At 34.1% G+C, this 16213-nt stretch overlaps 1 protein-coding gene across 3 annotated transcripts in view; it reads right to left on the bottom strand.

Annotated features, from left to right (window-relative positions):
• Positions 1-1040: 1040 nt before the first annotated feature.
• LOC126353953 (adenylate cyclase type 9) overlaps positions 1041-16213 on the bottom strand; it is a 218207-nt gene continuing 203034 nt past the window's right edge. For all 3 annotated transcript variants that reach the window (XM_050003253.1, XM_050003250.1, XM_050003251.1), the window contains exon 9: positions 1041-8563. In XM_050003253.1, the coding sequence (XP_049859210.1) occupies positions 6777-8563 (1787 nt within the window). In that variant the 3' untranslated portion in view covers positions 1041-6776. The remainder of the gene's footprint in view (positions 8564-16213) is intronic.

The following is a 16213-nucleotide window of genomic DNA, read 5'->3' on the forward strand; positions in this document are numbered from 1 at the left end:
GTCAAACATTGATGAACATGGAGTTCTGCAGCAGACCTACTTGTTCACACGTTGACCCAACGATACTGTCATTTGCGACTGCAGTGGACACGGTGCCATCGGGTTTCGACCGTCAATCAATAAAAACGTGTTGGTTCTTTGGGTGCATCTCATTTTACTACACTAGGTCTATGATCATTTCCGCAAAATGCCATCATTGAGGTGAATGTTGGCTCAAAATGTGCAGTTTGCCATGGACACAGGTTGGTGGGAGCACTATTAAGCTATGGGAGACATTCTCCTATGCTTGCAAGGGCCGGTGGAAGTAATCGAAGGCACAATGGCAGCTGTGAAACTACCTGTATCCCTTCACACTTGACGTCTTCCCCAACAGTGATGTATACTCTCAGTAGTATAATTGTCCATGTCCCAGAGCCAGACCCATGCTACAGTGGTTTGAGGAGCATTATAATAAACTCACATTGATGCTTCAGTGACCAAATTTCCCTGATGTAAACCCTATGGAACATACCTGTGTCGTGCATATACAAATCGGAATCCCGTTATTTATGTGAATTACTTGACCTGTGAGCAGACTTCAGTCGCCATATACCTCCACAAACCTACCAACAAACTGTTGGATCCCTGATATGGATAATCAGTAATGTATTTTGTTTCAAAGACGGACAAACAAGCTATTAAGCAGGTGATCATAATGTTTTGGTTCATCTGTGTATGCTTTTTTCTCAAAATGCACAACAGCTCACTTCAGTGCACGTGTTTAGATTTCTACCGGAAGTGAAAGTTTCATCTGAGAAATGTTCATAATATGAGACCCACAGCAATTTTAATTTTAAGCAGTAAGAACAACACTAGTCCTTAATGGAGAGAAAAAAAGTTTACATTTATGGAGACAGATGAAACACACACATTGGTTTTTACTTCTGTTGAGCTGATCATCAAATTCTCCTCTGTGGCAATGTTTCATTCCATCAAGTCTGCAAAAGTTTTAATAAATATCAAAGAGCCCTTAAATTATTTGATGACAAAGAAGAAAAATATTAACGAGAAACATTGGCTTTTATTGTCACAGCAATAAAAATTCACTGAGTCTCCAAAGAAGGCAAATACACATATAAAAAGCTATCTTATTATATAAAAAGATATTGCAAAGGCTACAAAAGCTCATACCAGTTGCAGTAGTAAAGCTGTAACTGTGAGATAAAAAGTTGTATACCAAATGAAAATAATTTCAGAATTTCTGCAACTGGAAATAATGCATACAAAATTTGCAATATCCAATAGACAGGTTTAAAAAGTATCATCTCCCTTTTTTTTTATCTTTTTGTATCATATGCAGTGGTTTATATGTCAAATATATTCTATACAGAGCTAGAATCATTTTGCCGGAGCAGTATATTTGTTAAAGTAGTTACTAAAAGTCTTTACTTTCTTGCACTAACATCTAACAGCTTCAATTTAACTGAGTAACTTGAAATGTGATAAATATGAACATCTTGTTAGCTTTCCACTAAAGCATTAGTTGTGTTCATTACACTTTGACAGTTGTGTGATTTAACTGTACAATGACATTTGATAATGAATATATTAATAATTATGGCAATTTCCATAGCATTTAACAATACAGAAATGAATAACAAATTCCTGACTTCATCAAAAGCACTACTGTAAACGAAGGAACACGTAGTAGCGTTAAATACTGTAGGGAGCATGCTGTAAATAGTGTTTAATACTTATCAGACAGTAATTCCATATTTGAGAAACTTCTACAGTACTTTAAAATGTTGATTTTATGAATGCACCTTTATACATATTACCAAAAGTAACCTTCAATGAGGGGCCACTTTTCCTCAGCTCAAAATATTTCTAGAGGCTCAGAAAAGAACAACTAATGTTGACTACTTCCACTCCATCTTTAACTTCAACATTCTAAATGTGTTTCGGTGAAAATGAAAATGGAGAGGATAGCATATAATGGACTATTTCACTCAAATGAAACAATCATCACATGTAACAAGAGAGAGAAATGGAGCAATAAATGAATGGAAAGAAAGCATTTTTAACATTATGTTTGTTTCTGCAGATCCATAAGAGAAAGAAACTTACGATTCTTCTAGAATAAAAGTTCCGAAATGGTACCTATTATTCCCTTTTGTATAAATAACATCAACCTTTTTCTTCTAGCAAATAATATATTGTCAAGTGATGAATAGATCACAGAACAATTGTTTCCATTCTGTATTGTTAAAGTACTTAACATGCGGAATACATGCAACTGCAATCCAAGCACAAAACCAAAAGAATATACTATATGGTGTAATTTCACACTACTAATTGATGTAATATATGCTATATTTTTTTTAAAGAAAGAAAATGATACTGCCACTATGATACAACAGGCATTTAAGCATTAGAAAACATAACAATGCATACATTTATTTAAAGCTCTTTACACGAATGGCAATACTATTATTGTGTGTGTGTACCTAAATATTCTGACATATCTCAAAGTCATCATGGAATATGATTTCAGTACACTTGCAATACCTACTTCTGACTTCACATACAAGGTTTTGTTGACAAACTTTTGCTAAGAAATTTATGACTTAAAAGCTGACAATATAAAAAAGAATGCCCTATTAATGGGAATTATGAAGCATCATCTAGATAACGTAGTTAAAAGTTTTCAGAACCATATATTTCAAGACAACTTTATCAATGGATACTTGTAAGTAGTATCTCTGGAGCTACAAGACACTTCACAATTTCATTCATTATTGCTTTCTGTTACAGATAATAAAATTCACCTACTTTGATAAGCCATACAGTAGTGCAGTTTTTTAAATCTAGACAATTTCCACCTAACTGGAAACTCAACAGAGCACTTAACTTTGAAATAAGGTTATCACCATATGATAAGCATATAAAACTCAAAAATAATTATCTAAATGCTGAGTTGAATAGTATATGTGGAAAAACTTCTATAATTTGTGATCAACATTCTGTATTAACTACATACATAGTTTAAGTACAGAAATGTTCCCACTCTGTCTGGCAGCTAATTACAATGGCCTTTCTACTTTACAAAATCACAAAAGAAATTATTTTATAACTAAGAATTGTAAATTTACTACATATAACGACTAAACCACTATTTAGTGATCTCTAAACACTAAGTATTTCTGAACATATGTGACTAGCTAATACAGTCATAAAAAAATAAACATTAAATTATTTATTGGTATAACAACATAATACTGGTGCTAATTGATTGAAGACACATCCTTGTTGCCCAACAAAAAAAATTTGCAAAAACAGATAAAGCTGAATATTTTAATTCACCACAATCATTTTTCAAGATGTTTGATGCAGCAACTGTAACCAAAAATAACTCTTAAGGCACAGTGCTTTATAATACTGTACTGAAATATAGCCTGACAACTTTGATCAGCTGAAATACGGCGGGTTTATCTTTTATCAATGCAACATTAGGAACTCAAATGAGATATAATCCAGTACTATTCATACTGTACAAGGCACATTAACATGATGATGCAACAGGGATGAATACATTATATATACCTTTGAAAATCATACCTCATATGACTTGGTAACTCAACTCCCATAAATTCAGCACTCATTATATAACTTCAGCTCTCATATGTAACACATATTACTCTCAACAAGCAAAAGAAATATTTTACATTATTCTTACAATTTATAGTATTACAGAAACCATCTGAGATTACAGAAGTTTGTGTCATCATTTAAAAATAGATACGCACAACACAAGTACGTAGAAAATCTCCTTACATATTATTTTAGGAAATGTTCTTTAAGAACTACCATTTATCAGTGTCTGTGAAGATTATCCAACACCAAACATGTTTTTACAGAATTATTGATGTTAAATGATAAAATTTAGTTTGACTGTAGCACCTGCTTTGCTCTTTATATGGTCAGGCTGTCATTAACATCAAATGTCCCTTAAAATTCAAAACTTTAGAGAACAGATCTTACATATAAAAATAATGGAATGATATTAAATTATGGCAGAATATGATATTGTGTATCTGTAGAATTGTGGTGTACCAAACATTAGATTCTTAGCTTTCCAGGCCTCTAAAAATTTCATTTCATACAGATGCAAACAGGGAACAAAACAACTACTACTGATATCTTTCATTGAAAACTGACAAACAATGATTGAGAAGACGAGTATCGAACTACGTGCATAAACAGCACAGTGGAAAATTATTTACATCTGGTTAACATTTCAATAGAAAATCCTGGATAGCAAATATCACAAAAAAAAGGCAACTATTCATTATGTAATGGAAGTTATGATGAGCAAACAGGAAACTGCTTTCACTGACACACACACACACAAGGGGGGAGGGGGGGGGGGGGGATCTACAGCAGTCATCACTTTCTGATTATCTATTATGTGTTGGCAATTGCTTCCTTTGTGCAGTAAGCTGTCTGTGCTTATGCCACTCATTTCACTGAGTATTGCAACTCATAATGCCATATGAAGTATTAAGACGTGGAGTAACTACAGATGTAATAGCCTCCCACTTTGAAGCGCAAAACACATGGCACTAAAAGGTAAGTTCTAAATATGAACTGCGCTGAAGCAATGAGGTAAAAATTCACATTTAATTTTCTCTTAAGATAATTACAAAATAATACTTTTCAGTGATAAAAGCAGACACACAAAGGAGAAAATACTTTCAGCACTTATTTGTAGTCAAGAAAATATCCCACTGATTTTACAAGGAAGTTCAGAATACTGGCATCAATAAAGATAAGTAGCACAAAATTTAATTTGCTTCTGATACAAATAAATAGTTTTAAACACAAAGCAGATGCTACTACAACTGCTTGTGGTGCCTTGTCCTAGGAAGTTTTCTTGTTCATAAATTTACTTACACTGACAGTTTAAAACACGTCAGAAAATGTTACTGCATACTGTTTCAGTTCCTTTTAATAACTTTTTTACTTTAGAAACACACACATTTTTGTTTTTTGTAACAACAGACATAATGTATGCATACAATTTACACAAATTAGCTCTCAAAATTTGTGTTATACACAAAAAAGATGTAAGAAAACCCCCAAACATTGCAATGGAATAAATATTTTAAATTGGTTAAAATAAATGTTAAAGGTCCAGCCTGAATGAGTGTTAAGGTGTCTTAAAAACATTTTCATCTTACCACTTCTTCTCTTCCCTCTTTTTGGTGATTATTAGTTAAGACTTTCTTCTCTTTCTGCAAATATCAACATCATTCTGTTTTAAATTAATTCAATTGACACTGTCTGTGACTTATAGAGTTCACTGTTAAGAAGGGGAACTGTTAGGAAAACAGTACATAACATTTACTAGTGATGTGTGTGTGTGTGTGTGTGTGTGTGTATTAATGACATATTACCACAGATAAAGTATTCATACTTTCTGCAGAAAAGAAATCAAATTTTTGTTACACTGATCTTCTCTATTTGATTATATTTCAGATGATGGTGATGTGTGTTTCTCCTCTGCCTATGACATTATTCAAGTACTTTTCATTCAATATAACAGCCCTCTCTCTATCAGAAACACAAATGGGCATTTCCACCAACTAGCAGGTGTGCATCAATTGTATATGAAGCATGTGTGAAATGCAAAATCCTTTGAAAATTCAAATGGCACAATCAGATTTTTGTGCCAGGGCAATAATAATACTACTGAATAATAAAGAAGGAGAAAAAATTAAGTTTACCATAAACTAAGTTCTGGCATCAGCAACTAAATAAAAAAAAATCTGTAAAGGATTATTGGTTATGCAAATATGAGGTTCTGATACTGTAATTATGTGCATGCTCATGTAACACAGGAGGCTGTTAGCAGCAGGAGCAGCAGCAGCAACAGCAGATGAACAGCATGGAATAAACAAAGAATAATTCCCAAATAAAATTTTGTTTAAGAAACAAAATTAATGTGGGTTCTAATAACTTCATAATACTTCCATGTGATACAATTTGGCATAGCATCACTGTATAAAGACTGACTTAGAGATGCAAGAAATAGCATGAATATCTAAGTCCCATCACATGTTGTAGTAACAGAAAACTTACTTTCCTTACTTTATGATTATCAGTATGTTGTATAGCACAGAAATGAATACTGTTGGGGTTTGACTTAGAATGTCAAACAACTGTACAAAAAAAGAGAACCACAACACAGGAATCACTAACTATGTGTATAAGAAGAATCAATCAGCCTCCTCTTAACAGTAATTGTGGCCCAGTACTGATAAACTGAATCAACAAGAGATACCTAAATTAACTTGTTCTCTTGTGCATGATTAAGATATTAGAATGCTGTATATAAAATCTCATTCATTCACTCCAGTTGTGGCAGTTTCTCCAAGTTAATTGTTTATGAAGACCATGTTAAAATAACAAAATGATCAGCCATTACAAAAGCACCAAAAATATAAGCTGAGGTCATAATGATGTGATGACCTATGCACAAACATCAGGATGGTATTTGGATTTCTGGAGAATTTACAAGAAAGTTGTTTAATTCAGTGACAGTACTTCAAAGTAGATGAGTGTAAAAGTTAATCACGACAATCAAGAATATTTTCTTCTTTTTCCATTACATTGTGCAGTGAACAGACTCCATAATTATACTTCACGATGAAAGATTTAATTTGTGTAAAATATTTGGCATTTAAATGATACATGGTACGAAATTCATTGCAAGTTAACATTTACGTTATCACCTCTCAACCACTGACTGCACTTACTTCTCCACATCTCCCTTTTAAAAGGAAAACTTCCATATGATCTTTACCTTTAACATAAACTGAACCTCTCGGTTCAAATTCATATCGTTCTGACAATATGGGCAAACAAGCTCCACCAACTTGAATTCTACCACGAATACCTGTTGAATCCATTCGACTAGCAATGTTAACAGCATCTCCCCAAATATCATAATACAGTTTCTTTGTTCCTATGACACCAGCTGTTACATCACCAAAATTATAACCCACTCGCAAAACTAAATTGAATTCTAATAAATTACGGTTGAAATCATCAATTACTTTTTGCATAGCTATAGCGAACTCCATTAATTCAAACAAATGTTGATTTGGATGCTGGCTTTGTCTACGTACACCTGGATTCAGACCTGATGCTGCCATAAAAGTGCTTCCTATAGTTTTGATTTTTTCTACATTTCGAAATTCTGGTTTTGTTAATAATTCATCAAAGTCTCCAATCAGTTCATTAAGAACTCTCAAATATTCTTTTCCTCCAAGATAAGATTCATCATACATTTCATTGAAGTTTACAATAGAAGCAAATATTATACCAACATCATGATGGTTTTCAGAATACTTGGCAGTGTTCTTTAACTGATCTGCCACATGCTTCGGAATAATATTATGCAAGAGTAAATCTGCCTGATTTTTCATGTTCTGAACCCTTGCCTTATCTCTTGCAGCTACTACATTTCCATGAAAACTCAATCTGTAACTTATCTCAAATTCACGATTCAAAAACCAAACCAATATGAGTAACATTAAAACATCTAGAAAAATTTCTCCATGATACAAATTATTTATGTGATATACATGTTCATACAGAAATACTTCAGATTTTCTGGTAATGTTTACTTCTTTTGTACTCAACTCAGAAGCAGCAATTCCATTATGCATGGAGTTCCTAACAGCTAATTTTATTTGGCCATTCCAATTATAAATACTTTCATTACTGGCATTTACACTTCTAAGCCATGATGAAAAATTGCTTGGTATGTTAATAAAAAATGGGCAAGTATGACTAGCTATTAATGCAATGTAGCAAACTCCGGCAAGTGTGGCCAAGCAACTTTTCATCCAGCAATTTAGTTGGGTAAAGTTACAAAAATGAACCAGACTGACAAATAACAAGTAACTATAATAAAAGTCTGCATTTGAAGCTTCTTCAAAATTTAAACATACAAAATTTACTAGAACAGATATGACAGGCAAGCTCACAAGGACAGCCCCAATAAAATGCCATGGGTACCAGCTGGAGAAAATTTTCAAGAGTCTTTTGGAGATCCTTTTTCCAATTAAACTCACATGTCTTGCTGCAACCAGTTGACTGATACAAAGAAACACTGCTATGAGTTGCACTGTTGTTGCTCCCACACAAACAGAAATCCAAGCAACTGTGGGCCTGTATAACAGGAAAAGAGAAACTGTGACAGCAAGATAAACTAATGCAGATATGAGAATGTCAAAGTATGTATTATATCTTGAAGTAGCTAAAGTTGGAGGAGAATCAGCAGTCTTGTCAGTCACACGATGAGCATTGGCTCTATATTCTTTTTCCATTTCCTTCTGACGAAAAAACAATGTGAAACCACGTAGAGGCGGCTTTACAAAATAGCTTCGCTGTGATGTAGCGCTGTCCTGCACACATTTTATCAACTGTAGATCTGACTGCTTTCGAAGACTTTGGAAACACATTCCCAAGTTATCCGCTAATGGTGGTGGCAACTGAACTGGTCTCCGATCTGGATCTAGAAAAGAAGAGAGACATAACAGTACCTTGTTTAAAAACAGACTAATCAAAAACAACAATGACAATTTTCTAGGTCTCAAACATTCAGCACAAATAACTTGATTTGTAATGAATCTAGTATACTGTGAATCATTCTCAACTTTTTATTGTGTCACTACAGTGCTGCACATCTGAAAAAATGCCTTTCTAGAGGGATGTACTATTATTTTTTACATACATAACTCAAATATGAGTTCGTATCTCAAAAAAAGTGATCAAACTCTTTCAGAGTGAAATCAAAACCTGAAAAAGCTAGCACCATCATCAATTGTTAACTAATTCTACCATTGCACAAATGTCAATTAAGAGATTTGAAGAAGGCACAATAAAATTTTCATGCAAGAAAAGAAATGTAAAAGTGTAACTTTGCAATTTTTACCTCATTATTTTCCTATCACAGAAAATTCAGTTGCTTTATAGTTATCAAAAGGAATGGCAATTTTCAACATTATACTAACAATGATCACAAATTTCTGGACACCAACAACATTTTTAGCAGGAAATGCATATAGTTAAATAATAATCCAACAGAGCTGTTTTTTATATTTTATTTGCTGACACTGGATTGGTGCAACAGCTCATTCTCAAGTGGCACCTGCATTCAATTAAACAATTATCACTGCATATAGCATTACATACGCATGTAAATGTATAAGTTTTGTTTGTTTTACAATATTTATTGATGTCATGTATTCTTAGCCCTTTAGCAGTTGTGGGATTTATACAAGACCTGATAAGCCATTCCCCAGGTACTGTGGAAGTGTATACGTGTGCTGCTTGTATTTTACTACAGATTTATGGATGTCTAAGAGCACCCTGAGCCACCGATCTCTCACTGCTGTGGATGAGTTACTTCCACAAATAAAAAAGTTGTGAGAGTTTATAACACAATGTATGTGCCTCATTGTGTGCTATCTTTTGCAGGAAACCTTGTTATGGTATCTTGAATTTTTTATGTGATCTGATGATTGTTATGACCATATGATTTGCGATGCGCAGGGACATGTATGAGCGCATTGCTCTTGATGTCCTTCAGATATAAAACCCAATAACATGTGAATGAAATGAGATATCTTCTGCTCACAATTTTACATAATATTTCAATGTGTTATCTACATTTCATTCACTGCAACGTATGAGCTAAAAATCAACCATAAGAAAAGTTACACAATACATTTTTACCTCTTTAATATTTCATGCAATGTTTTACTTAATTTGATGCAGCACACTAAGTATGATGGATAATGAAAAGAAATCCAGTTCCTTATCCAGTGAAGATGTCAGAGTGTAAGATGTGTAAAAATCGAAGTTTTTCATCCAATTGCTTTGAAAAATCAGACGGTAAGTATTTCATATCAGCTAGAACGCCATCTCTCCGCATAGGAACGAACATTTAACTAGCAGTACAGCCACAAGAGAAGCAGCCTAAGTATGGAATGCAAAGAGCTCACCTGCAGCAGTGAAAGGGTTAAACATTATTTTTCAGATATAGTCTTTTTTCACAAATGTCTATCATTCTAGGATGTTGAAGGGTCAACAACTTGTGATACTATTTCAATATGACAATCAACCAAAAATCCAAAGTAGTAAAATTTGATGGATGATTTGAAAATGGGTTATGAATAAAAACCCAAAACTAGCCATCATCTAATAATAAAAAGAGCTATTTTACAACTTTGGCTATTTGTCATACTGAAATAATAATCTTTTGTTAAAAAAAAATTTAATTGGATAGATAAAAAACCTATTCACCAAGTGGCGGCAGAACACACACATAAAAGACAATTGTAACTGGCAAGCTTTCAGAGCCAGTGCCAGTGGCTCCTTCTTCAGGCAGAAGGGTTGAGGTAGAAGGAAAAGGACCAGAGAGGTCTAGGAAAAGTGGAAGATTTCGGCAAAGTCACCCAGAACCACAGGTCAAGGGGAGACTTACCGCACGGGATGAGAAGGAAAGATTCTTTCCTTCTAATCCCATGTGGTAAGTCTCCACTGACCAGCAGTTGTGGGTGACTTTCCTGAAATCTACCCCTTTCCCTAGATCTCTCCAGTCCTTTTCCTTCACCCCTCTTCAACCCTTCTGCCTGAAGAAGGAGCCACTCGCTCTGAAAGCTTGCCAATTATAACTGTCTTTTATGTGTGCCTTATTTTGTTTTGCATTATTTGCACATGTCTGTTTACAGTGTCAATTCATGTGTCAGAGATATTTATGTTTTTAAATTTATATCTTTGACAAAAATCAATTTCTATCGTATGCAAAATTTAGGACTGCCTCTTAGGTTTTGAATTATCTACAACAGTTAAAAATTTTGTCAGAGTTCTCAATATACTGTCAAAGTTCTCAATATATTGTTTGAGTAGATTGAAAAATCAGCTAACCAGTTGCAAATAAAGGTTTATTACCTCTTGACCATGGGCTCGATATTTGTAAGAATATCTTCTTCAGAAGCATTGGTCATAAAAACGTGTACACCAGTTACAAAATAATTTTTACAAACATAATAAAATGTTAATAGAAAAGTATTTGTGAAGTAAATGTACTCACTTATTACATCATATGATGCCACAATAGATTAGATGAAGCTAAGCGGCTCTTGTCATAAACGAAGTTGATGAAACAAGAGTTATTGCAAGCCATGGCTTCAGATAGCACCAGGTCATATGTATTGTACTTCAGAAAGACTACTCATTAGTAAATGTCCTCAGGTAGAGGCTCTCGTCAACATGTAAATGTAACAGGCATCACAAGATAAAAGAAATGCGTAAGCTACATGTTCCTTATGTCAGAAACTAAGGCCAACTGCTACAAATATGCAACCCCAAAAGACCACAAAAAATTGGGCTACAGAAGATGCTAAACACATGTGCGTAAGAACTGCACCTTAGTTGTGTTGACAACAGCGTTTTATAATAAAGTACGAATAAAAATTCCTCTACAAGGCTCTTGAAAATATAATAAATTTACAGGTGTACATAAAGTATAAAATTATTAATACATTTGCTGACAGAGTAATATTATACATAAATTCAGTGTGCACAAGGTAGAGGTCTGTTTGCAAAAGACCGCTGTTACAAATGCAATGGGGAAAGAAGAGAAAACATAAGTTAAAATAATATCACTAACAGGAAAAAAATTCTGCTTAAGCAATAAGAAAAATGAGAAAGCAGTGGGCGCTATACACAAGCGTGAAAGCACTGCGTCTTGTTGGCGTTAAGTAGCATAATTTTAAGTTAAAGTGATTTGACAATTTCTTATAGAAGACCATTGAAAAATGCAAGAGTTTTAGAGGTATACACTAAATATAAAATTCATAAAATATTTATGTAGCACAGTGATACCGCACGGAGCTTTAGTGCGCAGTATTTAATGTATACCTCTAAAATTGTTGCATTTGTTAGTGAACTTCTATAAGAAATTGTCATAATACTTTAATGTAAAATTATGCTACTTTTTTAACACCAGCAAGACACAGTACTTATGTGCATGTACATAGTGCCAACTGCTTTCCCATTTTTCTTATTGCATAAGCTTCCGTAGTGTTAAGCAGAAGCTTTTTCCTATTGGTTAGGTTGTTTTACCTTATAATTACTCTTCTTTCCCTATGCATTTGTAAGAGTGATCTTTTGTAAACAGAACTCCACCTTCTGCATGTTGAATTTATGTGTAATTTTACTGTCAACAAATGAATTAATAATGTTATACATAATGTACACCTGTAAATTTATTATGTTTTTAGCAGCCTTGTAGAGGAAATTTCATTTGTACTTCAATATAAAATGCCGTTGTTCAACACAACCAAGCCGCAGTTCTTATGTGCATTCATTTAGTGCCCTTCCTAGCCCAATTTTCCTGGTTGCTTGAGTCTGTAAATTTGTAACAGTTGGCTTTAGTCTCTGGAATAAGGTATATGAAGCTTACACAAGTGTTTTATCTTGTGACACCTATTACATTTACAATGATGATGTAAATAAAATAGAAAGAAACTTCCACATGGGAAAAATATATTAAAAACAAAGATTCCAAGACTTACCAAGCAGGAAAGCGCCGGTAGATAGGCACAATGAATAAAACACACAAACGCACACACAGAATTTGACTTTCGCAACCGGCGGCTGCTTTGTCAGGAAAGAGGGAAGGAAAAGGAAAGATGAAAGGATGTGGGTTTTAAGGGAGAGGGTAAGGAGTCATTCCAATCCCAGGAGCGGAAAGACTTACCTTAGGGGGGAAAAAGGATAGGTATATACTCGCGCGCCCACACACACACACACACACACACACACACACACACACACACACACACACACACACACACACACACACATCCATCCATACATACACAGACACAAGCAGACATAATTAAAGGCCTTGGCCTTACCCTCTCCCTTATAACCCACATCCTTTCATCTTTCCTTTTCCTTCCCTCTTTCCTGACGAAGCAGCCGCCGGTTGCGAAAGCTCAAATTCTGTGTGTATGTTTGTGTGTTTTATTCATTGTGGCTATCTACCGGCGCTTTCCCACTTGGTAAGTCTTGGAATCTTTGTTTTTAATCTATTACATTTACATGTTGAAAAGAGCTTCTACCTGAGGGCATTTACTAATGAGTAGTCATTCTGAAGAATGATACATGTGATCTGGCGCCATCTGAAGCCATGGCTTGCAATGATTGTTGTTTTATCAATTTTGTTTTTGACAAGAGCCGCTCGGGTTCATCTAATCTACTGTGGCATCATGTGATGTAATAAGTGTGTGTGTTTACTTCACAAATATTTTTCTATTAATATTTTATTATACTTGTAAAAATTATTTTGTAACTGATGTATGCATTTTTAGGACCAATACTTCTGAAGAAGGTATTTTTACAAATATCAAAACCATGGTCAAGGGCTAATAAACCTTTACTTGTAAGTGGTTACCTGATTTTTCAGTCTATTCAGAATTACACACTTACTTTTCACAGTCACTTTTCAGATTTTGTAGGTTTTGTTTGATTAAAATTTTTAGAATTTATTCTCTGTGGAATATTTCTGAAAAAAATTGACACATTTCTTTATATTAAAATTAGTATTTGCACAGAGAATAAACTAGGAATGAAGACAATACACAGAACAAAGTTACAAAATATGACCATTCACGACTATGTAAAATTAAATGCGCCAATCCTGACATGTTCTACATTGGACAAACAGGATGAAAGTTATTACAAAATACAAAGAACAAGTAAACAAAAGTGAAAACAACCTCTTTGCATTTGTTATGCATCTAAAGAAAATCCACACTCTACCACAGACATTAGCACTAATCTCTCCATCTTTCGTAGTGCCAAAAAAGGAAACTTCATGAACGTCTTGAAGGATATAGAAATACACACACATTGTCAAAAAAAACCAAACAACATATTAAACAGACACACAGAAGTTAGAAATTAAAAAAAAAAATACCATAAGAACTTAGACAACATTTTTATAAGTCACAGACAACTCAAAACAAGAGGCAATCCTAAATTTTATACACACTGTTGCTGCTCTGGTCTTCAGTCCAGAGACTGGTTTGATGCAGCTCTCCATGCTACTCTATCCTGTGCAAGCTTATTCATCTCCCAGTCCTTACTGCAACCTACATCCTTCTGAATCTGCTTAGTGTATTCATCTCTTGGTCTCCCTCTACGATTTTTACCCTCCATGTTGCCCTCCAATGCTAAATTTGTGGTCCTTTGATGCCTCAGAACATTTCCTACCAATCGGTCCCTTCCTCTTGTCAAGTTGTGCCACAAACTTCTCTTCTCCCCAATTCTATTTAATACCTTCTCATTAGTTATGTGATCTACCCATCTAATCTTCCTCATTCTTCTGTAGCACCATATTTCGAAAGCTTCTATTTTCTTTTTGTCCAAACTATTTATCGTCCATGTTTCACTTCCATACATGGCTACACTCCATACAAATACTTTCAGAAAAGACTTCCTGACACTTAAATCTATACTCGATGTTAACAAATTTCTCCTCTTCAGAAACGCTTTCCTTGCCATTGCCAGTCTACATATTACATCCTCTCAACTTCAACCATCATAATTTATTTTGCTCCACAAATAGCAAAACTCCTTTACTACTTTATGTGTATCATTTCCTAAACTAATTCCCACCGCATCACCTGATTTAATTCGACTACATTCCATTGTCCTCATTTTGCTTTGGTTGATGTTCATCTTATATCCTCCTTTCAAGACACTCTCCATTCCGTTCAACTGCTCATCCAGGTCCTTTGCTGTCTCTGACAGAATAACAATGTCATCGTCGAACTTCAAGGTTTTCATTTCTTCTCCATGGATATACACAATATAAATTGATTTTCATGAAAGATATATTTTTAATACCAAACTATATCTCTGACACATAAATCAATATTGTAACAACAATGCACAAAGTTCATTGTATTTTAAAAAAACATTTAAGATCATATAACGTAAGTAAAAATCATAATACAACCAAACACCATATACAAACACAACACAACACACACACACACACACACACACACACACACACACACACACAGATACAATGCTGATAATAGTTTGATTGTATTTAGGCACCGCTTGAGAATGACCAATTGCTTGAAACTAGTATCAGCAAATCAAATACCTGAAAAAAGCAGCTTTAGGGGATTGGATTATTATTCAACAGTATACCTTTCATACAGTTTGTTGAGGCTGCAGAACAGTGTATAAAGAAATGTTCACAATATCTTTAGTGTCTTATTAATTATCATGTAATTAACGTGGTAAAAAATCAAGTTACGACTACTGAAATGTATGTTAGAGAATGAACTACATTACTGTCTGAGATTTATTGAACCATCTGCCCAAAAGACAAAAATCTTCTGAGTAATTCATTCTTCATCACATTAAAACCTACAAAAATTCATAACATTTGTCTGTGCTCACTTATGATAATCAATAGTTTTGCATTAAGTCTGTCCTCTCAACAGAACATACAATCTACTCTGTTAAAAAGTAAGTAATTAAACAGAGATACAACAATTATAACAAATTTATGCATCATGCTGGCAGATGAAAAAGTCTTCTGTATGAATGAGAGCAAGATTACTTAAGTCTCATAGCTGGAGTTGCCTGAAGGAAATACGCATGCATGGTTTGTTATTTTTAAAGACCATAGCTACTTGTTCCTGAGTGCAAACACTCTTCCTACCATAAATTCATGGATTTCTAAATTCAACTACAAGCTTGTACCTTAAAAGAAGACGGCTGCTATATCAGTTTGTTTGTTTGATTATAACATGTCCAACAGAGTGAGGAATTTACTATCTTCCCCTACTTTTGTAATATTTGGCTTTTTAATTCTTGTTTTCTGTAATTGGAAATACAGGGTGTCTGGGCTAGAGCTATACACAAACAAATGCTTATAATGAAAGAATTCAACATTTTATGTTGTTGGGTAAATATGCAATCAATAGACACTCTGCAAGATGTGATCCTCACCATTTTAAGAACAGCACAGAGTCATATGGTGCATATGTACAAATGATTACTGTGTAGCTGGCAGACATACTCCTGGTGGTCAAAAAGGATTAAAATCTGTAACACATGTTCACAG

The sequence above is a fragment of the Schistocerca gregaria genome, chromosome 3, assembly GCF_023897955.1.
Source record: "Schistocerca gregaria isolate iqSchGreg1 chromosome 3, iqSchGreg1.2, whole genome shotgun sequence".
In the NCBI taxonomy this organism is placed as follows: Eukaryota; Metazoa; Arthropoda; class Insecta; order Orthoptera; family Acrididae; genus Schistocerca; species Schistocerca gregaria.